The sequence below is a fragment of the Trichoderma ghanense genome (genome assembly GCF_004382785.1).
Source record: "Trichoderma ghanense strain CCMA-1212 chromosome Unknown scaffold_32, whole genome shotgun sequence".
Taxonomy (NCBI): Eukaryota; Fungi; Ascomycota; class Sordariomycetes; order Hypocreales; family Hypocreaceae; genus Trichoderma; species Trichoderma ghanense.
The window spans coordinates 38,934-63,459 of NW_027395695.1; the positions used below are offsets into that span (position 1 = coordinate 38,934).

A 24,526-nucleotide genomic window follows, 5' to 3' on the forward strand; every position below is an offset into this window, starting at 1 on the left:
TGGAGATGAGAAGTCTGGTTGAGAAGCTTTTCACCAAATCAACTCCACCCGGATGATCCATGCTGGTGCAGTCCGTGCTTCTAGAATGTTTACAATGCCAAAAGCGAAATTACATAGAGCATAGACCAATGCATTGTTTTCCACAATAGCGTATTGTCATACCCCTGGCGCGCTTGAGCTCGAACAACATTGATAGGAAAAAGTGATCGGCAACAATAGCCCAACAACCAACGTCTGAATAGAGACAACAAAAAAAAAAAAGGAACGAGGAAAAGGAGGAAAAAAAAAAGAAGAAGAAGAAGAAGAAAATGAAATAGAGAAACGTGACGACTGTCAAATCCATGACAAGTTTCGGGTCCTATATATAGTTGCAGGGTGGGGAAATGGTTCGATCAAGAAATGTATAACTTCAAGCCATACGCTGCTGCTGATGTTGCCAGCTGACAATTGACATCTCGGCGAAGCTACTCTCTCTTAACGAGCACGATCCGCCGGAATTCCATTCAGTCTCTATTTGACGATTGGGAACATCCTTCTCGGCACTGATTCTTTCTCCGTCGCGGCGATATGCCTTGGATAAGTCCCGGGGGTATTGCGTGGTGGCTTGCTTCGGCCACTGCGATAGCCAGCTTCCATGGCGTTTTGGCTTCTTCAAACGAAGCAGACGCTCTTCAAACCCAGTTCAATCTCTGCCCACTTCCCTGCTCGGACAAGTCTCCTGAGCAATGGAGTGTATACTCCTCTTTCGAACGGCTCTCGCAATGCGACCAACCAGTCCTCTTTGATCTGGCAATCCATACTCCCATCAACGACAAGACCAACTCCGTGCTGATTCGTGCCTGTACGACCTCTCCAGCAGATGGCCAGTCTCAGCATGGATCAGACGATGCAAAGAGAGAATCGGAAGCCTGCGGTGGTTCCTTTGTGGAATCCAAAGTCCCGTTGCTCATTTCGCAAAATCCTGGTAATTCCATCGCTCAAGTCGGAAACGGCGTGGTTACTTTACTCGACGGCCTGAAGGAATACGCGCGCAAGACCGTGGCCACGGCTGGCTGTACCAAAGACAACAACATTGTGCTCGGCTATTTCGACGGAGCGGTTGTTGGCATCTACGCCGGAAAGGCATTGTCCTCAGCCACGATCCCGTCCATAGTCGATCATCTGCTTGCGGAGTACAAGGGGCAAGGCTCCCCCCCCTCCGGCACGCTGGCACAGATATGCGACCAAAATAGCGACATGGATCACACTGCCGGAGTGGCGGTGGCCCTCGAAGCAGACATTGGCAGTGTTCAATCGGCGCTGTTGTCTTGGAACCGGGGCGAGTGTGCCAAGGCCAAGTCCGGCACAAACTCTCGTGACATTGTCATCAGCCAGATTCCTCTCCCTGCGGTCAGTGCCAAAGCCTCAAATTCATCGTCGATTGGGGCAACCGCAGGAAAGCTCCAGGCTTTGGACAGCAAGGTCGACGGCAAATACTGCAGCATGAAGCAAATCACCGCTGGCGATTCATGTGCCTCTATAGCAAAGGCTTGCAAGATCTCCGTCGCGGACTTCCTCAAGTACAACGGAGTCAAAGGGAATGGAAACGACTGGTGCAAGAAGCTGCAGGCGGGAAAGAATATCTGCTGTTCGTCTGGTTCAAGCAAGCCGCTCCCTGAAGCTAATGGAGACTGCTTCACCTACACAATCAAAGCAGGCGACGACTGTGCCGCCATTGGCATGCCTTGGAATTTGACGCCAAAGGACATCGAAGGCTTCAACCAGAAGATTACCTGGGGATGGAGGGGATGCCCCAATCTGACCGTCGGTCTGAAAATCTGCCTCAGCAAGGGGTCGCCGCCAATGCCCGCGCCTGTGCCCAATGCTGTTTGCGGTCCCCAAAAGCCCGGCACCGTCAGTCCTGGGCCAGTCAAGGACGCGTTCGAGCTGGCGAAGCTCAATCCGTGCCCTCTCAACTCCTGCTGCAACGTCTGGGGACAATGTGGAATCGACTCCCTCTTTTGCACAAAGGCAGACGGCCCAACGGGAAACCCCGGAACTGCGCCGGCTGGCTCCAATGGATGCATCTCAAACTGCGGCACGGGCATCGTCAACAATGCCAAACCTCCATCTGGAGGGTTTCGGCGCATCGGCTACTATGAAGCCTTCAACTGGGAGCGCTCCTGCCTGCACATGGAATCCAAGTTGGCCAACACCGACAAGTACACCCACATGCACTGGGCATTCGGAGACATCAAGGGCGACTTTTCGGTCTCCATCAACGACACGCACCGCCAGTGGGATGGATTCATGCACCTCAAGGACGTCAAGAAGATCGTATCATTCGGTGGCTGGGGGTTTTCCACCGGCGTCGCGTCGTATGACGTCCTCCGCAAAGCCATGACTCCCGAGAACCGAGGCCGTTTTGTGTCGAATATTGTCGCTTTCGCCAACAAAATGGGCATCGACGGCATTGATCTTGACTGGGAGTATCCTGGCGTGAGTTGGATCCCCGTCTCGTTAGTCGCGGACTTGTTGTTGTGACTTACCCATACTAACTTTGCGTTCCACGCATCCAGGCCCCCGATATTCCGGGTATTCCCAAAGGCCTTCCCTCAGACGGCCCCAACTACCTTGAGACTCTTCGTGCCTTGCGAAAAGCCCTGCCGGCCAAGTATTCCCTTTCGATTGCCGTCCCCGCCTCCTACTGGTATCTCAGACCTTTTCCTATCCGGGAAATGTCAGAATCTGTCGACTATATTGTCTACATGACGTATGATCTTCATGGCAAGTGGAAAAGAAACTCCTCGATCATCGTGACTTCGCCGACTCGACGGCTAACATAGGTGAATAGGCCAGTGGGACGTTGGAAATACGTGGGCCATGTCCGAGTGTCCCAGCGGAAATTGCTTGAGGAGCCACGTCAACCAGACAGAGGTCGTTTTGGCGCTTTCTATGAGTAAGTCTGCCTTGATCTTTCCCGTTTCACTACGCGGACCCAAAACTGCGCGTCGCCGCTAATCCGCGGCCAATCAGTTACCAAGGCGGGAGTCAGCGCGAGCAAGGTCGTCGTTGGCGAGTCCAGCTACGGAAGATCCTTCAAAATGGCCAAAGCTGGATGCACGGGCCCTATGTGCAAGTTTACTGGTGCCAACGGCAAATCGGAGGCGGCACCGGGGAGATGCACAAACGCTCGAGGATACCTCGCTAATGCTGAGATTGACGAGATCATCTCCAAGTCCAAGGATCATCCAAAGACATGGTATGACAAAGACTCAGCGTCAGATTATTTGGTGTACAATGGTAAGTTCTGTCTATACCTCACGTTTCCCCAGTCACTCGTCTTGACGAGGCTAATCATTGTGCACACAGACGTTGAGTGGGTTGCCTACATGTCCGACAAAACGAAGCAAAGCCGCCGCGAGAAATGGAAAGGGCTTAATTTCCTGGGAACGGTTGACTGGGCGGTTGACCTCCAGGAGTTCAACGTGACGGATAATACCGACCCACCACAGGGGGGGCCACCCCACGGGTCCGGTTGCATCAATGTCTTTGACAACATGATCTGGGACTGGGTCAACCCTTCCATCGAGGCAGGCATCGGATGCACAAACATACTCCAGCCATCGCCTCTGCCGACCACGGTCACACTTACAGCATACACGACACTTACTCTCCAATCAGGAACCAAGTTGAGCACCACTGTGGTGTCTGCGCCTTTCTCCATCTCAGAGGTCAGCTATCAGCCGTTCATCATTCAGTACTCGGATCTCTTGAGTAAAAGTGATGGAGAATTGGTCACATATAACCCGACTCCTCAGATAACGCCAGATCCCATTACAGTCCGCATTCCCGACGGTTGGACTGTCACTGGAGGCCCCATGGCTTTGCCGGGATCGGGGCCCGCATCCCGGCCTGGTTCGAGTTCGAGACCAAGCTCGGGCCCTGGAAAGGTCACCACTACCACATCGGATGACGGGGCCGGCTACTTACTGCCCATCACCTTCTATCCCACCATCAGCTACAAGATTCCGTCAATACTGACTCCCAAGCCCCCGGCTCCGACGAAGCTCCCAAGTGATGACGAGCATCCCATCAATACCCCAAACCCTCCAGCTTCATCTCAACGTCCAGGCGATGGCCAGCATTCAAGCTCTACTCCTAACCCCCCGAGCAACGGCCAAGACCCAAGCAATACCCCAAAGCCTCCCGGCAATGGCCCAGACCCAAGCAACACCCGCAGTCCTCCGGCTCCGACTAAGCGCCCTGGCGATGACCAACATCCAACGCCCACGCCTGTTCCTAGTAGCGACCTTGACTGCAAGGATGATTCATGCACAAGGGGTCGGGACTGCGAGGGTGACGACTGTCTGCGTGGAGGAGATTGCGAGGGCGAAAGCTGCGTGGAGGGCGGCAAGTGTCGAGGCAAAAGATGTATCAGCGGCGGCAACTGCCAAGGACCAAAGTGTAAGTCAGGAGGGCCTTGTGAGGGCGAGCAATGCGAAAAGGGGGGCGGATGCGCCAAAACGCTCTTCGGAGACTGCGGTAGCGGAGGCTGCCAGGGAGCACGTTGCTTCAAGAAAAGAGACTGCTTCGGCGCCCAATGCGAGAGAGTCACGATCAAGCCTCTTCCAAACCCCAATCCAAAGAGCACCCCGGCAATCCCCCCCAAGCCAACTTGCCTCCTGGACTGTCCAAAGCTCCCCGACTGTCCTGATTGGGACCCCCTTTGCAACGAGCCCTGCGCCTTCAGTGCTTGTCCTGTCCATCGGAGGCCAACTGCCAAGGCCTGTACAACCCTACAAACGGGTCGAGATTGCACCGAGTTCGTCAGTAGCACTCGTGTGAAGACAAAGCCAACCACCAGCTGGTCGACTACTACTCGAACTCTCTGCGAGACTGTGGTAGACTGCGAGGCTGCCGACATCACCGCTACGACAACCATCAAAACTAGCACAAGCGTGGACGTGTCAGTCGCGACACAAGAAATCAAAGCTTACTATTTGCCGGACTATTCAGACCAGGAGGATATGAGGTCTATCGACTTGGATCAAGAATCGTACTTCTCCGCGGTCGAAACACCAAAGAAGACGACGACTTCCGCCGAGCCCAGTACAACGGAAGATGCTCCCACGGAAACCACTACGGACGGGCCTACTTCCACAGTTGGGCCAGATGAACTGGTGTGCGGATATGCCTTCTACGTCGCGCTCTACCGGTTTGACATTGTCAAAATGGTCGGCGATTGGGTTTGGGATGACGAGGGCGCGAAGCTCAAGAAGGAGCTCAAAGGTTGTGGTGCTCTTACTGGATGGGAATGGTTCAAGCGAGACGATGGCACGCGAGAGGTTCGTTTCAACCTTCCACTGTTCCTTACGGGGGGCTGCGTAGAGAGCGCGATCAAGAGTGCGGGCGGTCCCAAGATCTCATGCATTTCCGCCATCGGTTCGTAGTGGGTGCATCACTGCATACCTACCTAGGTATCTATGCGGGCAATCGCCTTAGGGTACAGCCACAATAGAAGTCCTTGTTCAAAGACATGCGCGCCCATCTCCATAACATAACCCATCTACCTAGATACTGTAAAGCATTAAACCCCTATAACTTACTTACCTTACCTTAGATCAGTGAGTAAGGTACCTATAAGCAGCTTGACGTGTACCTTATGTACCTTACCCAGGTAGCCGGAATACATTGCAAGTGCCTAGGTATCTACTTAGTAGTTGTCTATAGGTAGGTACGGGTGGGCAGCGTCTGGCTTGACATGGTGGCTAGGCAGCCAGCCGAACACACTTCTTGCGAGTTACAACAGGAAGCAGCACGTGCTGCAAACCAGACACTGATGCCATAAGGAGCTAATGTCTAAAGGCTCTGATGGCATACTACTCAATACACATACATCTTCGCACTATACTTGGCAAATAGAAGCGCAAGTCTCACATGGTGCCTTATGCAGCTCGTCTCACGGAGAGTTAGGTAGTTCTGGGCGGGGTATCTGCGCGCATTACCAAGCATCCGATACAAACGCGAAATTGCATCAAGATGCGCATGGATCGCGTATTGGCCGGATATAAAAGGGCTATCCACCTCATCTTCCCGGTTGCCATTGTCGAGGAAGTAGTAAAGAGTTTGACTTAGCCAAAGTAGTACCTAGTCACAACTTTGACGAACTGATAGAAATAGCAATATGACGGCTTCTATCAAGCTTTATACCAACCACGGTTGCCCCTGTTCGTATTCTACCCATGGACGAAAGGAAAACCTTGAGAATAACCAACACTGACACAAGACCTGCTAGGGGCCCACAGAGCACATATCGCCTTGGCCGAGCTCAAGCTACCGTTTCAGGAGGAAATCATCGATCTGAGCGTTCCCCGGACCGCGGAGTACCTGGCTGTCAATCCCCGCGGTCTTGTCCCGAGCCTTTCGTACAATGGCAATGTCATAACAGAATCCGCCATTGTCGTGCAGTTTTTGGCCGATGCATATCCCTCTCATTTGCTCCCAAGCGGAGGTACGCCTGAGAGAGCTCTTGCTCGTGCCAGGATCAGTTTCTTCGTCGATACGTTCTTCAGCAAGGCACATCCCCACTATCACAAGGCTATTTTTGCCAAGTCCGGTGACGAAGCCGAGGAGGCTGCAGCTGAGTTTGTAAAGCAGCTTGAGAAGGAAGTTGAACCGCTGTTGGGTGATGCAGCCCCCTATTTTGCGGGGAGTGAAACATTGACGTTGGCCGAGGTAAATTGTCTGCAAAGGGGAAGACCGAGCAGAAGAGGAGGGAGGGGAAGAGAATACGAAGAAGCTCTTTGCGATGGATATGCTAACGTGATGGTAGGTGCTCACCGGCTCATTCATCCTGCGAGTGTTGGCTCTACCAAAGAACGGTGTCGGACCAGAAAACCTCATCAAGGATCTACCTGCCAAGACCCCCAACTTCTATAAATGGGCGACAGCTGTGGTAGAGCATCCTAGTGTGAATAACATCTGGGACGAGCAAAAGGTTGTGGCCAGAACAAAGGCACGGGTGGCAAAGCTGAATACATAGGTACGCCGATACTTGGGTATGGTAACAATTACCATGGCCCCCAGTTGTTATAGTCAATGTAGACGGGCTATTGTATTGTTATACGCGGTCGCTATTGATCGTAGGGGAAATTTGCTGCATGGCTGGGGGGATTTTCGTAACAATGTTGAACATCGGCTATCTCGTACCACAGCCACGGCTGGCCAATTGAAGAGGCAATGTCAGCTGCTCATTGTAAGGTGAAGGTAACGTAGCGTTTGTCCACAGGTCGAAGTCTTCCATCTCTTCCATTTCCATGTTTCTGCGGCATATTGATGCGAGCCACGAAATTCGAGAGATGGTGGTTTAGTAGCTTGGTGGTTTCGTAGCTATGATAGGTATGAAACCAGCCGACAATCGTAACAGTCTGCATTTGAGCGTGCTTACCGGACAATTATTCCAAACGCTTTCGTTTTTGTGTACCTACAATATTCCATGATCTGCGCGGTCCGTAGGCAGTCTTTACCTCCTGATTATTGCTTTGCAAAGCGGACTGCTACCTTGAGTTCCAGGGCGCATGATCGTTGACGATAACCATACTCTATAAGCGAGACGTCATTCCAGAAGGCCTTGTACTTTGACATCGTCATGCTATGTGCACTTACTCGGCGCCTTGTTTTCCGAGATACATGAGAACCACTCGACCAGACAGGGAGCGCATATTGGCACATTACCTAGCAGAACACAAAGGATGCACTGAAGCCATCTCAGGGTCTAGACCTACGAAGATGGTGATCATCAAACATGTAATAGCGCACGAAAAGCCAACGCCGTTTCTGGAAGTCGCATTTGCATCTCCAAATCCTCGGCACTGCACGCGGAATCGCGGTACCTCCGCACCGCAGTAGGGTAGGCTCAGGTTTAATGACGTGCTCACTGCATGTGCTACTGGAGTGCAAAATTCTCTCATAGGATCCGTCGACAGCTTCATGCTTTCACACCCGACCTAAGCTGGGCTCGAACACATCGTACCTTGGAGACAGAGCAGAGTTTTCAAGAGCGGAACTGCACGATTCCTGCCATGACTCAGGTTTCTATCCCCGCCGGCTTGAGTCCCCAAGACGACCTTCGGACCGTCGTGGAGACCCGAACTCGAGAATGGCACTTTCACATTTATTTCCTGCTACAATCGCCGACGGAGACGGCCGCAGCACTCGCGCTTCGTGATGCTGTGCTAAGGCTTCGTCGCGACGGTGAGTCCATGTTGAATTGATAGCTGGGCTAGAGAATTGATGATTCTTTACAGGCGCTTTTGTTGCTGTTCCTCTTCACAGGGTGAACAAGGAGCCTATTGGGCCTCATCCTGCTGGGTCGTACGAGGGTAAGCATGGATGACACTTCCATGAACACTAGGCAAATCCAAATATAGCCGTCAGCTAATCCTCACTCAAAGTCTGGGTTCCCGACTCCTCGTTTTCTGATGTCTTCTTCTACCTGGCCACCAACAGGGGAGCTCTGAGGTGAGGATTTCCCCTTTTGCTGATGTTTTCTGCAAGTCTCCAATGTCTGCAGATTATGCATCGCCCGCTGTCTGACAAAATCGAGCAGCATCCTTGTCCATCCTCTCACCTCCCAACAACGCCGAGACCACGAATCGCGCAATGCCTGGTTGGGCACGCCGTGGCCCATCTACCTAGACGGATTGCCTCGCGAGAGTAGCGAAATTCCGCTTCAGTATCCCCAGCTACGCCTTGGCTGGTCCAGTGCAGTGGAAGATGAAATCTCGCTTGACGAAAGACGAAAGCGTGGAGCGAAAGTAGAGGCTTTGCTGGCTAATGATGCCGACGCAGCTCCGGCTCCTCCGACTTAATACGCTTCAATATCCATGCCCGTTAATAATGCTAAAGCTAAAACTACTATATGAGAGGCATTTGATTGGTAACTACATGTATGTCATATTGTTCGTTATGACATATAACAAGAACTCAAAAGGCTCTATTTCTGCGAGCTTTATCTATTATTTCCCCCTATATGCGAGTAGCTTTCTCGGATCTGCATAACTACCTACTTATCTATCAATCCGACGTACCTCTATTGCAGTTTAATATATTTTCGCTGAGCTCTATGCGCAGCAGATTCCGCTTGCAATGCTGCTTCTTTAGCAAGCATTGCCGCTACTGGAAGATATGATGAGAGTCGCCTTGGTTATGGATATATATACTTTCAGGGCTGATGTCTAAGTCACTATCACTTGTTACGTAGACCCCCCCCTTATCTACAAACTTTATATTGTGATTGCCTTGGTACCCTTACAATGATAAACGGTTATTCACAGCACGGATTATATGAGGTTACACCTCCATAGGTCTGCACCCTCCACTGGTGGTTACAAATCTTCTCTAACTTTCTGGAATTGAAGGCGAGAACAGGTGGCATTTGTTGGCCCACGGCCGGTGATCTTGACATCGAGAGTAGCCATGCAAGGAACAGCGCATGCCGGAGCATCACCAAGCTCAAGAGCGGCGGCAATGAGACTATAAAGATCCATGATCGTCATTCTATGGGATGCGCGCGAGATATGAAACGTGGTATCTGTTCTCGAGATGCCAAGTTGCTATCATTTCCACTTGCCGGGACCCTATATATGCTGCATCCCCACTGATATTACAGTAGATCTTTCTCGCCGTTGACGCAAAGTCCGCCGGCTGACTTCGGCTTGACGGACACATCCTCCACCATCCCAGTAATAGCCTCTCGCTCGGATTGGAGATTGTAAGAGAAAAGCCTGTTCGTCAGAGTAAGACGCATCCAGGACTCAGAACTGTCGAGGTGTAATAACAGGTGGCGTCAGTAATGTAACGAGCTCTATGAAGTAGGCACCACGAACTCGTTCATATGCCCATTCTTTGGCATCCAAGTCATATACAAGCTTTAAGTGATATCAATCCTTGAGCGAGAGAGTACCTATCTGAAGGGTGCTGATTGGGGTCGGTGTCTATGTAGTTGTCACGATGTGCACAGTAATGTGGGCTAGGTCCGTGTCCGCCACTCGGCGCTGAGACCATTCGCTCTTGAGCTGCGTGCCCACATAAATATCAAAGCTGGTTCCTGGCCGCCCCTGAAATGGCGTCCAATCAGTTTGCTCCTCTGGCCTCTTTCGTCCTAGCTGCCACTGAAGCCCCTTCGCGATTCCCCGGCTGCAGATACATGTGCGCGCATCGCTCGCGCCGTTCTGTTATTTTAAACATTTCTATCTCGAAGCCCCCTGTCTGGAGCCCTCTTCCCTTGCTCGACAAGAATGAAAGGGTCACGGTAACTGAAATTAACTCAGAAGCTGGTTCACATGCGCTGTAAGCAGAAGAGCTGGGTTTCTCCTGTGAATGATACCTACCAATTCGCGATCGGCTGACCATGCATGCAAGCTTAATTCGAATCGCGAGGCGTAGCAGTTATAATTAGCTATCTCTCATCGCCTAGCCGGGATAGTAGGCTATTGTTTGCATGAGGAATAGTAATTGTCCCTTTTGCAGTACTCCCAACGTACTTTACGTAGCAACCGCATTTGCCATCTCTCTCCTATGTAAGACGTCGTTGTTAAACATATGGGAGCGGTCCAGTATTCTTGTAGGATGCGTGAAGCGCATAGTTGAACGAGGATATCGCAATGCATTGTGGAAACTATGGAACTTGCTGCCGGACTTACAATGATTGCCTGGAGCCGAGATGGGGTGACATGTGCGGATTTTACTTGATAAATCCATAGAACCGCCGCGTGAATGCCCTGATATCATACGTACTATTGCATAACTTGAATTTCTTAGCCTAAAGTTGTAGATATGCTAGTGTCATCGAGGCAGTTATTGTTTGATATATTCGCCGGCTGTTCATCGCTATTCTGCCATTACTTTAAGTGACGACATTGGATGTGATGCCACGCAGAGAAGCCTCTGGAAAGATGCTCGCCGAGCGCCAAGATGCTGATGAAAATGCTCTCGCCTGATGAGGGATCAACCAACTTCATCAACCCATTTCTCAGTTCAGTTGTTCTCCAGATATACATTGTTGCAAATATTGCCGAAAACCTGAATGGCATGCGACAAAGAATTCTGCACGGTTTGGATCCTGGCCGCCAAGTCCCGACCCAGTGGTAAAACTCTTTCCGCCTCGTGGTTCTTGCCAACTCCTTCTCCAACAACCACTTCGAAGACGGCTTTCATCGCTTTGTCCTTATTTCCGTTCGGCGCGAATTTTCCCGTCGACATTACCTCCATAATCTTTTCAGCCATGGAGCCTTTGTAATCCTCGGGCAGCGGATTCTGACCTAGTATAGTCGCATTTCCCATGCCGGTATTGAAGGTTCCAAGAAGGACCGTCAACACGCGGATATTGAAGGCCTCAACTTCTTTTGCCAGGGCCTTTGCCATGCCTATGTTCTGATTAGTCAGGCACATTCACTCCTGGAGAGGCGCTATATGTAGTGTTTCACATACAATCCAATGCGCCTTTGCCAGCGGCATAGGCGCCCATGGAGGGATTGGCTTCCAAAGCAGCACCACTGCTGATATTCACGATGACGCCGAATTTGCGTTGGCGCTGGTGCTTGACAGCAGCTCTAATCAAGCGGCTGGGACCAAAGTATAACGTCTCCATCAAGTCCCGGACCTCTTTCTCGGTGAGGTTTTCCGCGACATTATAAATGCAGAATCCTGCATTGCTCACGAGAACGTCAATAGACTGACCTTGCGCCTCGAGCTCTTCAATGACTCTGTCGCAGTTGAGGTCATTGACATCCAGCTTAAGCCACTTGCCACCTTTGCCTTCAATTTCAGAGACCAGGTCGGGTGTTTTTGAAGGCTCACGGGAAGTCGCAACGAGGTTGTGGCCGTTGGCCTGGATGATGCGGGCCAGCGACAAGCCAAACCCGGATGAACAACCGGTTACGAGCCAGGTGAGGGGGCGCTTGGGTGTTATGATCGGGGCTGTCATGATCAGGCTCTTCCGTACACGTTGAATGGAGGTGTGGACCGTAGGGATTTCAGAAATGGCTTCAGTCTGAAAGGCAGAGGGGCGCTTTATACACTTCTGGGCCAGCAGCGTTGTAGGAAGCTCCTTCTGCAATCTGCAACATTTCGTCGCGTTGTATTCGGATTTAAACCACTTTAATTCCATTATTCCACGCTTTGACCTCGTGATCCGTAGAAGAGATGATTTGTAGACGCGATGTTTATACCTTGGTCGTGAAAACTTCTGTCGTGAAATGGACCGACATCTGGAGTTCTTGGACTGGGGTCAATTTCCTTTTTCGGAAGACTTTCCGGATGATGATGTCCCCACCAAAAGTCAGCGAATTAATGACCGTGCAGTTCTGATGCTTCCGTACCGAGCATGACGGAAGTTGCAGCAGTATTGACATGACAAACAGTTGAAGCTTTGGCCGTCGACTTGGCCATGAAGTCGGCGTTAAGGTCAGGATGTCAAACAAGATTGGGGGGGGGGGGGGGGNACTGGACCAAGTGACAGGTTGATCCAGGGAGCCTGCCTGAGTCAGCTGGCGAGAGTCAGAGAGCCAACTGCTTTTTTTCATTAGGCGCACACCACCTACGTCTGCCGGGATTCCATGGCTCCCGTGACTCCTTACACAACGGAAAGGCAAAAGAAGAACGGAGAAGTAGAACAGAGCATCTCTTGGCTGGGTCTGTTACTCCTTGTCATGGAGCTGTTGTCGCAGAGCCGAAATGCGCTTGTTTTGAACGAGCCAACTGGTTGCATCAACCGGTCGCGGCAATAGTTACAATTTCAGAAGAGACCGGGATTTTTTCCAGTCGCTGGGCGAACCTGTCAGTCTCGGTCAGCTTGTAAAAGATTAGAGCAAAAGGTTGGTGGGTGTGGTCAAAAAGTAAGTGAGAAGTACGTTTTCACAGGTCAGAATCTCCGCAACTAGTAATGATGTTCGGATTCCGCCTGAAACTGCTTCCTGTCGGCTGTGCAGCCAGCTCTAGTAGTATGCTGGGACGCACAGTTTGATGTGAAATACACAGTGCAGCATTCAAAGCGCTTTTGTGGCATATCTCTATTAGTTGACTGGTCACACTAGAAGACGGCGCGAAGATCAAAGTTGCCGGTTTATGCGTATGTACTCGTAATGCTCGATGAGTACTCTGGCCTGGTACTGGTGGGTTCCTCGTATGGTTAAGTCAGCATGTGAGCCCGGTGTGTCTGCAGGTCAAGTCTGCAAAAGCATATGAGAAAAGGACACAGTTCAGACGTGATAACCAGGACTTCGATCCTGATTGAGGAGAGCCACAAGGTCACAGCGCATCCATGTTATATGGTGTTATGTTCCGTATAATCCATGGTAGTACATCGGAGTCAAGGGTTGACATCTCGTATCCGATAGGGTTAGAATCCCACCCTCTCCCAGTTCCAAACTCCGTCTAAGACACCCAAGTCCATCCCCAGAAAGTCGGCACCGTCTGCCGCCATATTATCCCCTAGCAACTGCAGCTCCTCGTCAGAGAAAGTTTTGAAAGGTTCATCCAGCTCAGTGGTAGAGCCAACACCCGATTCAGTGCTGTCCTTTCTGTTTTCCCCAGTGCTCTCAGTCTCTTCAACCAATTCCCTTTCTGCGGAAGTCAAATTGATGCGATCTCGAAGAGCGAAGAGTATACTCCAAGTCGCTTCACCCATCTTGGTGAAGCCACGAAGCCTGCGAGAGATGTGCAATGCTTGCCCAACCGCATGGACGACTTCCATCCGCCTAGGAGTCACTGTCCTATCGACATCGTGCATTAGCAGAGAGCACAAAAGTGCTGCGTTGTCAAAGGGACAAAATGCAACCATGTAGTATTTCGAACACTGCGGAAAGCAAAGTTCAAACGTGTCTTTGCTCACGGCCATGGCCTTCAGACTAACATCAACAATACGGCGCAGGAGCATCATCGTTTCAGGTGTAATGTGTGCTTCTGCAAAGCCCGTCGCTGAGAAGAATTGAGAAGAGATCAAGGTGGACCGTAGGAGCATGAGCTGGGTCATGTAGCCAACGCAGTGCAGCTGTAGACGTTGGAACGGTATGTACGGATAGTCTCCATCCCAGCCCTTCTCTGGGTCCACAACCCTGAAAGCCGGCGGCAGTGAAGACATCCAGGCTTCAACAAATGCCAGCTTGCTCTGGATATTAGTGCTATCAAAACGGTCGCCTTCTCCCAGTTGCCGTGCAAGCTGGTTCTCGAGTATCTTGGCGACAATGAGAGACGGAACGTCGGGGAGAGCACTCTGCTGGTCCAATTTTGGATTGGGCAGCGGCACAGCAAGATCCGATTGTATCATGGTAGGGCGGTTGAAGTTTGCGGCCATGTATCTGTACAAGATAAGTCAGCTTCGACTCATATGTCGAGCTTAGGCCAACATACCTCTCCCACGTGTACATGGCACACCATAACCTTCGTCGCATTTCCAAGTCAAACTCGTTCATCTTGTCGGAATGGATATCCATATGAATACCTGAAAGCACCAGATTTAGCATACCGATCCATTCGGATATGTTATGCCGAAAGGACATGCATATTACCTGTTTCTTGAACCAGTCTCACGGCAGCACCAAGCTCGTGCCACGATCGAACAAAGTCAGCTTCACCCTTATGCCAAGTAGCGGCCAGGAAGAGCTGTTGCGCATTAACAAGACCGCCAGACGCCGGTGATAGAAAGGCGCTAATGGTCTGCGCAGCAGCATGGTAGGACCTGCTGAGATTCTGGACAGAGTCACCCAGGTCGATTCTTAGCTGTAATGAAGTCTGTGGTGAAAGGAACTGTGCAGAGTTGGCGCAGATTCGGAGAATCAGGCAAGTGAATCCGATAGCTGACTCGCTCTGTGCTTCACGTCGATGAGACCACCAGCTGGCATAGGCAAACATGAATGAAGGCTGGTGAAGGATCCCATAGTGGTGGTTGACGTTTTCGAAAAAGTTCTTGATCAGCACATCCGTGTACGGCCGTGGTGAAACGACGCGTGAAGCCTTCAAAACCGGCTCAGGGAGAGCATCCGGGGACTCTGCGTATTGGGCCTTTGGCTAGTTAGCCGACGTCGAAGAGTGGCAATCTTCCGCCGTCTTACCATGATGCCGCCAAATACTGCATCGTCCTTTGCACACAGATAACCCAACATGCGCGTCGCGGCTGCCGGACTCGTTACCTGACTGCCGTCTTCTGGCATCTCGGCGGCGACGGAGGACGAGGATGTAGCTGAAGACATCTCGGTCGGAGCGCTGATCTGCTGATGTCTTCTCGTCGTCATCCGTGGGAACTGGCACCTGTGTGCCATTTTCCTCATTGAGCAATGATGACAAGGCCATTGACGGTCGCATTTCTTCTTCATCTTGCGGCACTCGAGACATGCGGTTACGGCTCGGCCTCGGCCGCGCTTGGTCGGGTCTTGTTCCAGATCCATTGGCTATTGCTGCCGTTACGCATGCAAAATCTATCAGTTCAAGCGCTGGATTTGTGCGTTGTTGCTGTTCGCCGCTCGTCCGCGATATAGCGGGAAATGGAGGGTTTGTCGGGATGCGGAACAGCACAGAACCTGAATTAGCGGAGTTGCTGACTGGTCCCCGACGAACAGCGGTTCATCCCAACAATGTCGGGAAACGGCAGCAGAAGAACGCTGGATCTAATGGTCGAGATTTCTATATAAAAGCATGCAATTTCACTTCAGAAATGACTTGGAAGCATAGAAAACAAACGGTTTACCTTTACGAAGACAGCAAGCATACAAGTCACGACTGTCACAACATCAGTATATGACAATCACCAACAGATATCAACGACTGACACAATGGCTCCCCTTGTGTGGTTCATCACTGGAGCAAACACCGGCTTCGGTCTCATGCTTGCCAATCTGGCTCTTTCCAAAGGCGATACAGTTATTGCAACCGCCAGGAGCCTCTCGAAGTTCCCCGAGCCTCTTACGAAGAACCCGAACGTCGATTTAGTGGAAACAGAAGTCACCGCACCGGCCGCCAGCATTTCCAGACTCGTCGACGCAGCCGTCGAGAGGCACGGACGGATCGATATCCTCGTCAACAATGCTGGATTTGGTCATTTCGGCGCTGCGGAGGAAGTTTCTGAGGAGGAGGCGCGCTATCAATTCGATGTGAACTTCTTTGGTCTGCTCAATTTCACAAGAGCAGTGATCCCGCACATGCGCAAGCAAGGGTCCGGCGTCATTGTGCAACTCTCAAGTGGTGTGGGCATTCTTGGTCCTCAAGGGGCTCCAATCTATACGGCCTCAAAGTTTGCCGTTGAGGGGCTGAGCGAAGCCATGACCCACGAGCTCAAACCATTCGGAATTCGCGTTCACGTTGTTGAGCCTGGCGTCTTCCGAACGGGCTTTTTGAAATCGATCGCAAACGGGCAGAATGTGAGCCGCCATGTGGAAGGGTATGCAAATATGGAAACGCTGCTGTCTGGTCTGCATGAGAAGCAGCCCGGAAACCCGGAGGTTGGCATACAGCGCATTTATGAGATTGTCACAGGGACGGGAATGGCAACTGGGCTGGAGGATCAGCTGCGGTTTCCACTGGGATCAGACTCTTATTATATGCTGGAAGCGAAAATCAGCATGCTCAAAGAGACTGCAGCGAAGATGAAGCCGATTGCGCTGAGCACGGATTACTAGACTAGAAGACACGGGTATAGACAGCAATCTAGATAAGAGACGGCATGTTTGCGGACCAGAACCACGGTACGAGGTAGCTTTAGTCATTTAGTGCCCCATTGACTGAAGATTCTTACAATATGGTTTGTCTGATGTTTACTTTAGCATCAGCTGTCGATATAGGATAGAGATGCGGGGAATTAAGAAGCCGGAAAAATTAAGCATCTGCGGAGTGAAAGAGAGAGGCGCGCCACTCATACTGTGTCTTCTGGAGTGATGCACTTGCAAACGTGTCCAGAACCATGCTGGTGGCTCTATCTCTCTGCGTCTTGATCGATAATAATTAAGCGAGGTAAGCTGGAGATTTCTCGAGCTCATTGCATTACTAAAACCATTTGTATGAAACAACCTGAAGATTAGCCGAAGCGGAAGAGCATATTCGAGCCTCGACTAACGTTACACAATATAAGGCTTAGCAGGCGTTGAATGAGAGGTGATATCCCGTGTTTCGTGGTTAAACAAGCGTGGGAATTGATCACTGTTTTGTTTAATGTTGGCGTACAGGTGCCCAGTTCGGTACCGACAGAAGCATCGCCAATGAATCGTGACATGTCCCTCGCAAATACCACGCCATGCTGACGCCAGCAGAAGTCTGGCTTATGAGGGCATAGATGGTGAGCAAGGCAGGCCATGAGGGTCGCCAATTACCAAACAGCATTTCAGCGATGCAATTGGGCACCAACCTCCACCGAAGCCATACTACAGCTAAGCAGTGTACGCTCGAGTTACAAGTTGTTGCACTTCGTCTCCTCACATTGTGCGCTTTATCCAGTTGCAACAGGCTTTGCAAGTGAATTTTCATTTATCTCAATGCTTGATGTATCATGGGTTTGCTACCTTTGTAATGCAGCAACAGATCATCATGGAGATCACTGGCGCCAATCTCGGCAATCACATTGGCTCGCTCCCTGTACTTGGAAGGCCTGATTGAGAAAGAGAGGTAACACGCCTCTTGTCTTGATATAGCAAATAATCTGCTAGCCTTGAAGATGTCTGGAGGTTAAAAATCACTCAAAGTAAATTGCTGAAGCCATGATAAATGCGCATAGTCTGTTTCCCTCTTCGACTCTGATACACAATAGCTTACGTGTCTCAAGAGGTAGCCAAGTCAATAGCAGCACCGCGGTATTGAATGAGGTAACCAGTGCGTCTGTAACAGAGCAAACGAATAGTAGTAGACTCTAGCCGCCCTTCAACTCGTCGAAAACCAAGGATCAATATCACAAGGATCAAGCCCTCGCTATAAGCGTACAAAGTACGAACTAGGAGCAGAGGAAAAGACTATGTTGATGGCCTACGATGCCGGAATGATTATTGCATTCCAATGACTCGGAGTGCCGCTTTCCGTTCTTTGGTAACTAGGTAATACTATACCAGTCTTCAAACAGTGACAGACAAGTGTAGCAGGTATTGTGAAGGAGGGAAATAAGCTACCAGGTGTTGATCACAATGTTAGTTCTTGCTTATTGGATAAAACAACGCGGAGACAGAAAACAGTCTTGCGACTTACCTTTAACGCTCTTGTGAATTGTCTCTGGATCTGAGAGTAGCTATTGTGTTGCCAGCAATCATCAGAAGACGACAGGATCTTTGCTTTGATCTCAGAAGCATTACAATAACCAAGTTCCAAGAAAATAGTCCCAGTCACGGGTAGTATTAACATTCAACAGACAAGTATGCAGTAGCAGAGAGCAGAAGATCTTCCACGAATGAGAATCGCGATCAAGTTATATACCTAGCTTATACATACGTGAACCAAACTTATGTACAAATCCCTTGTATCTACGCATACGTGGGATGAAAATGATACCATGAAGCATATTCCGGCCCGCGCACTAGAGTCAACGTACGCGCTCGTTTTCAAAGCAACGTATTGCTTCATCTACTTAGTTAGTAGTGATGCCGCAGCTACCAGGGTTGTTGTCGCAGTTGCATCCGTTAGGAGCGTTGACCCAGCCGGTCAAACGGTTAGCAATATCACTGGCGTAGCAGTGAGTGGCAATACCGTTCTGGAGCTGTCCAGTGCTTGAGATCGAACCCGAGTTGTATATACGGGCAGCACGGTAGAAGGCCGAAACATCATTGCGGCCAGACTGGTTGATGCAGTTTGCGAGGCCATCGCCGCTGCTGGTGCCTGCAGTACCTTCGCTGATCATTTGATAGATGGTCGCTGAAGGGCAGGGGTTTTGCACTCTGCCATTCTCGTTACAAGTGGCTGAGCCGTTGTGATCTTGCATCAGACCCGGATTTCTAACGCCCCCGTTCGTCGTGTGAACACGAACACACCCTAGTGAATCGTTAGGAGCCAGGCTCAAGAAGCGAAGCACAATTCATACCGTGGGATTCTTGCATAATGACGGCCAGGATAAGTCTGTGATCTACTCCAGTCGCCGCAGCCGCTTGCTGTAATGATATTGTGAGTTTATGAATTCATGATGTCTGATATTGTACCTCATCTTACCTGTATGCCATCCCAAATAGCACCAACTTCAGGGCCGCTGTCGTTGGGCTGAGGGGTAGGCAGGTTTGCGCAGGCAGCAAACATTTGATTCTTGTAATTGTCAAACATGTTCTGGAAGGAGACCCAGCGGCTCTGGGCAGGCCAACCAGCGCCAGTGCTTCCGTCTCCCCAGTACATGGTGTAAGAGTCAACACCGTTGCCGACTCCGTCCAAGATGTTTGAGTTGTCGAAGCGAGCTACACCATTAGTGACCTTCTCGCCAGTTGCGCGAGCTTCCAGCTTGTCGCCAAGAGCAGGAGCGTCAACAGTCCTAGAAACAGGGGCGTTGGTGGACTTGGAGGGCATGTAATTGCCACCATTGGGCTTCTTGGGGGAGAAATCGACGGTATCAAGAACAGGGCCAGTCGGTCCCAGGTCGATGGATGGAGGATAAGGAACCGCCATGGCGGCGCCCACCAGTAGAGAAGCGACGATAGCCTTGTTAACCATTTTGATATGTCTCTTTCGCTATATGAGGCGTAAAGGAGGAGCAAGAATCAAGGTGCTTTGTCGGCTACTGTTGGTGACCCGGATAAAGGGAATGGAGTTTGTGACAGATAGCAGGGACTTCTTGTCTTATATATCCATCACGGAGAATTCTGAGACCCTGAGCCCGCGTGTGAGAGGTCCAACACAGCTTCACCATAGAGCAAGCCTCAACAAAGCTCATAAGCTTCATAGGCTTGTAACAAGGCTAGTCTTACGCTTTTTCTTCTCACAATAATAGTCAGGCAGTTTGCTGATACTGCTACCATTGCGGTTGGGAAGCAGGGATATGGATGTCTCGATGCCACCACTAGTAATCCCAGGGTTCCAACTTGGGTAATTCTATAACACAAACTCTTTGCAAGCTTGCTGAATCTCAGCGATGCCTACACGCCAAGATTTCCTACGTTACCATGCCATTCTATCATCACTGGTTGGCATCACTTCCAGTCCAGGGGGCAGAATCATTGCACATTCCGTTAGAAGGATATGAGTTTTCCCCACTTAGACTCCGAAGGTTGACGAGAAGCTAACATGAGGACAGAGTAGCTCGCTCTTCCGGTACGGGTAGCGTGTAGCAGCAGCATTCCTCCTAGTAGAATCTCGCATTATAAGCGTATCATTCCTGCATTAAAAGAGACATGAGAAGCCCCCACAAAGGTGCTGCGGCCAGGTACTATCCTCCTGCTTCTGGGGTGCATTTGCAACTATTGGCAGGTTGGTAAAGGAAGCTGAGCGTCAAGCGAAATGCAGCAGATCGCAATGCCCAGCGTGCCGGTTGGAGCCGGATGTGCAAGTCACATTCCCTAAGCACATATCTAGCGCGGAGTAGCAGTCTACACAGCCGCCAGGGGCGTCATGTCACCTGTGAGTGGAAAGAGTGCAACTGCAACCACACAGCCGCCGCAGTCTATCCTAAGCAACCTTCCGGAGCGACAAACGTCAAGTTTAGCATGACGATAAGCTACAGTACCTCACATTAGGTTCGCGGCTCGAGAACCCGTGTGGAGCCTCGGTGCAGTGGCTCGGTAGGTTCCACGGCTAAATGAAACTTGGCATTGGTGAGATTGTTAGCCCTAATCCGGCAGGTAGCGAGATCCGAGCTGTTACTGATGGAGAAGGTGGGCCTTCAGTTGGTGATATTGGACAATGTACACATTCTCATCATTTACGGTAGGTCCGGTCAGCCAAGCTAAGAATCAAGTTATCGCCGTTCCTCGTAGTGTGGTTTCCTCGGCCTGACTGAGTTTGACGCGCGCCCGGGGGGGNGGGGGGGTCGAGCAGAGTTCTTCCCGAGGATCATCTAGACAGCAACTCATTCACCTTATTGCTTACCGAATTGACGCAATGCTTCCTACCAGCTGTAATGATCTCCTAAGCTGCTTTCACTTCTTGGGGGTGGCATGCTGGTTAGACTACTCACTCTGGCTAGGTCGCACTCAATCTACCACTCCTATTGCATCAGTACCAGTTGCTACCTTGGTCAATATATCATGGACAGACGCCAGCTTCTGTATCCGGCAAGTCATTCATTGAACGCTAATAGCAACTATTTCCAGTATCTGCCCGCAGCAATCCCGAATGCCTTCTGTTAGTTCTATCTGGATACCTGCAGAAAAACGCCCGTTCCTTTCATGCAACTCTTGGCGATCTTCCCAAGCACACTGGTCGCTGCTCAAGTCTAGCTCCTGCCCAAATGAGAAATGCCAGTCGGGAGCGATGGTTTTGCTCTTCGATGAGCACCTGGAATATCGTAGCGCTTCTTCTTATCAAATAGTCACCTGATACTGAATGTTAGAACCAGTTGTAAAGAGCCCGCGTACGTGAGAAAGTGGAAGCGGTTTATAATAAATCGAGAGAAATCGGGCCACCTCTATTGAATATAACATAAGGTAGTTCTAAACTCGCCCAACTTGCTTACACTAATGGCGTGAATGATTGATACCAGACACATGGTGTTTATTGCCGTAATACCTAGTGTATCAACTATACGGCACAGTAAGACCGACAGTATTCTTACAGATTATGTGCTAATAAGTGACCGCGCTAGAAAAAGGGTGATGGGAAAAATACAAGAACGAAAGGCAATGGGAAAGGTGCCCCTGAATCGCGTCGTCCGCAACTGCACCCGTTCTGCGACTAATGCTCTAATGCACAACCATCTTCTTTTCGGTCTCACTGAATGAATTCTTGCACGCAAATTCAAGCGTGTTCTGTTGGCGCAATCACAAACAGCTTCTCGCACAAGGTTAAGCTGGCATTAGCCACCAGGTGCCCTGGGTAGGTTAGACAACGTGACAAAGGAAGGCCTACATGCCACTTCCGGCTAATAGATGCAACGCCAATCCAGATAGCCTGAAAAGTACAGCTTCTGTTGACATTCTAAAGCAAGTGTCGCATTATCACATTCCTCATATTAGGTAGGCGAAGAGAATTGCCGAGGTTGGACTTGATGATGGAACCAGAAGTCGTACTGTAGAATTCCTGCACGATGTCGACCAAGTCGCGGAACTCATAGCAGATATAGCCTTGCTTAATCTATCCTTACTAACAACGGCGTGCTGATGCCGGTTATTTTATCAATAGCCACATCAATTGCTGTCTCCCACCTTCTTCCCCATCCCCGTTGGGTTCCCCCTATTACATATCCTTTTCCATGTCACGAGGCTCCATCGCAGTCAGGTACTATCGCGTGTCGCCGAACTTTGTGATTGTAGGTAAGAATGGGCAAGTTTGAAAAGTGCGGAACGCGAGGCAACCGCGATAGCTTCAACCCTTCTTTAGGCACCTGCCTGTTCCAGTTGCTTCACTTCCAAGACGTCTCTGTTTCATCCCTCACCCTTCACTCTCGCCAGCTGGAGCCTTGACCTTACACTCCCAAACCCCTCAGCTCTGCCGCGCATCTTTCTCTTTCAAAGTGATTTCTACCTGAGCAACCCACACAATTATCAGCTCCTGTCTCTTATGCTCGAGGGCCAGCAGATTCGGTTCATCGAGGCATATTAGTATATGTTACTACGATGGTGGCAAATATGGTCCTGGCCGTTATTAGGAGATGGTGATAATGATCACGCTTCTGGAGAATTGCCATAGGCTTCCCCTCGGCGCTCGACCAAATGGAAACGAATAGTTCACTACCGTGTTTGGAGCTGAACTTTAGCTTAATGCCAATCCTTTCGGCAGCTTCGACTCGTTAGTCTCATTAGGCCCGATGCGTTTCCATCAAGTCTTGTTCATTCTTCGCCCTGTGCATCACAAGAATGTTTTTTTTGCATTTCCCCAGCAAGTTGGCTTCTGTCAGCTCCCACCACCCTCACTCAGGGGCGACAATAGAATGAAGAATCCTCGGATTCTTCTATGCAACGCTTGTGTAGCTACAATGCGACGTCGCGGAGCAAACCAAAGATCCCGAGAGCCTAGATTCATAATAAGAGTATGTTGTGAAAAAGTCTACAACGACAATCGAAAATCAGCCCAGTAGCCTCTCTTTACTGAACTTCTACCCAGCTGGATAATTGACGGTTCGAGTGGGAAATATATAAAAGCAGCCATTGGCCAATTCACGTTTATGGCATATCACACGCTGCCATCCAGTTAACACCTAACGACCCAAAGTATCCGGGGGATACGAAGCTTACACATTGGATCTCGACGAGCGAGAGCACACGTCAAGGTGTCTACAATGGCCGCGAGGAACCCATTCATTCCAAGCATTGCACTGCCTCCTTGCATAGCGACCATCCTGTTTGCGGCTTCGATATGCTGCCTTGAGACATCTCTGTCACCGAGGTACAGCTGTCTTAAGAGTTTAGCATCGGGCTCATCAAGGTGAACCGGGGAAGGGGAACCGGGCGAAACCCACCTCGTCGGCTGCTAATAAAGATGCCTGGGCTATTGCCGAGTCGCCCACGTGAGGATTTTGTACGGCGAGCAGTTCACGCATAGATCGAAGGCAAACGAGCTTGTAGTATGTGGCCAGCTGTACGTAGCGGCTGTTCTTGTCTTGTTCGAAAAGGCTCCGGCATGCGGCAAGTAGTATCGCGCTCAGCAATCCGGGATGGGCTAGGGCGACAGGGAACAACTCGGTGAACATGAATCGTTTCCACACTTTGGAGTCCGTGTATCTCTGGCAATGGCGTTTGCCAAAAGGGATCACGAAGCTAACGTCTTGACGTGGTGTGAGCCGATTCAGTTCGAAAAAGGCTTCAAATGAACGATTGTCAATACGGTAATGAGCTGGCTGATTTACTTACAGTGTTGGATAAGAAACTGCTGCGTCCGGTTGACCCTGGTGCCGTACAGTGAGTAGATGTGCTTGGAGACTGAAGAAAGTGCAGATGTTTCCAAGCTAGGAGGTCGAGGGGCTCGAGGAAATTGCAGGACGATTTCGCAATTAGTCCCTATCCCCCCTTCATCGTCCTTAGAACCCGAGTTCGAGCCTCCTGCCACGCCAGGACTAACGTTAGCCAATGAGACGGAGCCCGTCGCGGCTGTGGAGAGAGCTTGGCTGCCTTCTTCATGCTTGTCCCTCTCCTGTTGATACTCGCTCATTCGCTGCCTGCGTATCCTTGCATGGCCGTGCCGCGCCGCATGCGACTTTGCCGCTTTGTGTGAAGAAATTGCGCTTCCGTTGACAGGGTCCGTGAGATACAGAAAATGCACCTTTCCGCGTAAAGGTTGGCTCATGGCGAGTTGCTATTAACTGGCGATGAGAAGAATGTGTGAACACTTGACTTTTGGGCAACTCAAGCGTTGTTACGGAGCAAGTAAAGACTATGTCATCCCACCACAAATGCTATACATGCAGCTGAGGGCCACGGTTCGTATATAATGCAAGAGATGATAAATC

At 50.5% G+C, this 24,526-nt stretch overlaps 8 protein-coding genes across 8 annotated transcripts; 4 read left to right on the plus strand and 4 right to left on the minus strand.

Moving 5' to 3' along the window:
• Positions 1-567: 567 nt before the first annotated feature.
• On the plus strand, positions 568-5,432 carry CCMA1212_010812 (uncharacterized protein; the record flags this gene model as incomplete). The annotated part of the gene is made up of 5 exons (XM_073707840.1): positions 568-2,478; positions 2,559-2,795; positions 2,839-2,938; positions 3,016-3,282; positions 3,352-5,432. The coding sequence occupies 5 exons, from the start codon at positions 568-570 to the stop codon at positions 5,430-5,432; spliced, it is 4,596 nt and encodes a 1,531-aa protein (XP_073553668.1).
• Positions 5,433-6,166: 734 nt separating this feature from the next.
• On the plus strand, positions 6,167-7,024 carry CCMA1212_010813 (Glutathione S-transferase; the record flags this gene model as incomplete). The annotated part of the gene is made up of 3 exons (XM_073707841.1): positions 6,167-6,209; positions 6,269-6,717; positions 6,815-7,024. 3 exons carry the CDS (start codon positions 6,167-6,169, stop codon positions 7,022-7,024), a joined length of 702 nt encoding a protein of 233 aa, XP_073553669.1.
• Positions 7,025-8,063: 1,039 nt separating this feature from the next.
• Positions 8,064-8,852, plus strand: CCMA1212_010814 (DOPA 4,5-dioxygenase; the record flags this gene model as incomplete). The annotated part of the gene is made up of 4 exons (XM_073707842.1): positions 8,064-8,235; positions 8,289-8,363; positions 8,436-8,502; positions 8,555-8,852. The coding sequence occupies 4 exons, from the start codon at positions 8,064-8,066 to the stop codon at positions 8,850-8,852; spliced, it is 612 nt and encodes a 203-aa protein (XP_073553674.1).
• A 2,167-nt stretch (positions 8,853-11,019) lies between these two features.
• CCMA1212_010815 (Fatty acyl-CoA reductase) lies at positions 11,020-11,968 on the minus strand (the record flags this gene model as incomplete). Its single annotated transcript, XM_073707843.1, has 2 exons — positions 11,020-11,408; positions 11,473-11,968. 2 exons carry the CDS (start codon positions 11,966-11,968, stop codon positions 11,020-11,022), a joined length of 885 nt encoding a protein of 294 aa, XP_073553675.1.
• Positions 11,969-13,381: 1,413 nt separating this feature from the next.
• On the minus strand, positions 13,382-15,425 carry CCMA1212_010816 (uncharacterized protein; the record flags this gene model as incomplete). The annotated part of the gene is made up of 4 exons (XM_073707844.1): positions 13,382-14,339; positions 14,392-14,482; positions 14,550-15,048; positions 15,093-15,425. 4 exons carry the CDS (start codon positions 15,423-15,425, stop codon positions 13,382-13,384), a joined length of 1,881 nt encoding a protein of 626 aa, XP_073553672.1.
• Positions 15,426-15,809: 384 nt separating this feature from the next.
• On the plus strand, positions 15,810-16,652 carry CCMA1212_010817 (putative oxidoreductase; the record flags this gene model as incomplete). The annotated part of the gene is made up of 1 exon (XM_073707845.1): positions 15,810-16,652. One exon carries the CDS (start codon positions 15,810-15,812, stop codon positions 16,650-16,652), a length of 843 nt encoding a protein of 280 aa, XP_073553673.1.
• Positions 16,653-18,577: 1,925 nt separating this feature from the next.
• CCMA1212_010818 (uncharacterized protein) lies at positions 18,578-19,641 on the minus strand (the record flags this gene model as incomplete). The annotated part of the gene is made up of 3 exons (XM_073707846.1): positions 18,578-18,978; positions 19,028-19,094; positions 19,153-19,641. The coding sequence occupies 3 exons, from the start codon at positions 19,639-19,641 to the stop codon at positions 18,578-18,580; spliced, it is 957 nt and encodes a 318-aa protein (XP_073553676.1).
• A 3,630-nt stretch (positions 19,642-23,271) lies between these two features.
• Positions 23,272-24,363, minus strand: CCMA1212_010819 (uncharacterized protein; the record flags this gene model as incomplete). The annotated part of the gene is made up of 3 exons (XM_073707847.1): positions 23,272-23,476; positions 23,526-23,844; positions 23,931-24,363. 3 exons carry the CDS (start codon positions 24,361-24,363, stop codon positions 23,272-23,274), a joined length of 957 nt encoding a protein of 318 aa, XP_073553677.1.
• Between the last annotated feature and the right edge of the window lie 163 nt (positions 24,364-24,526).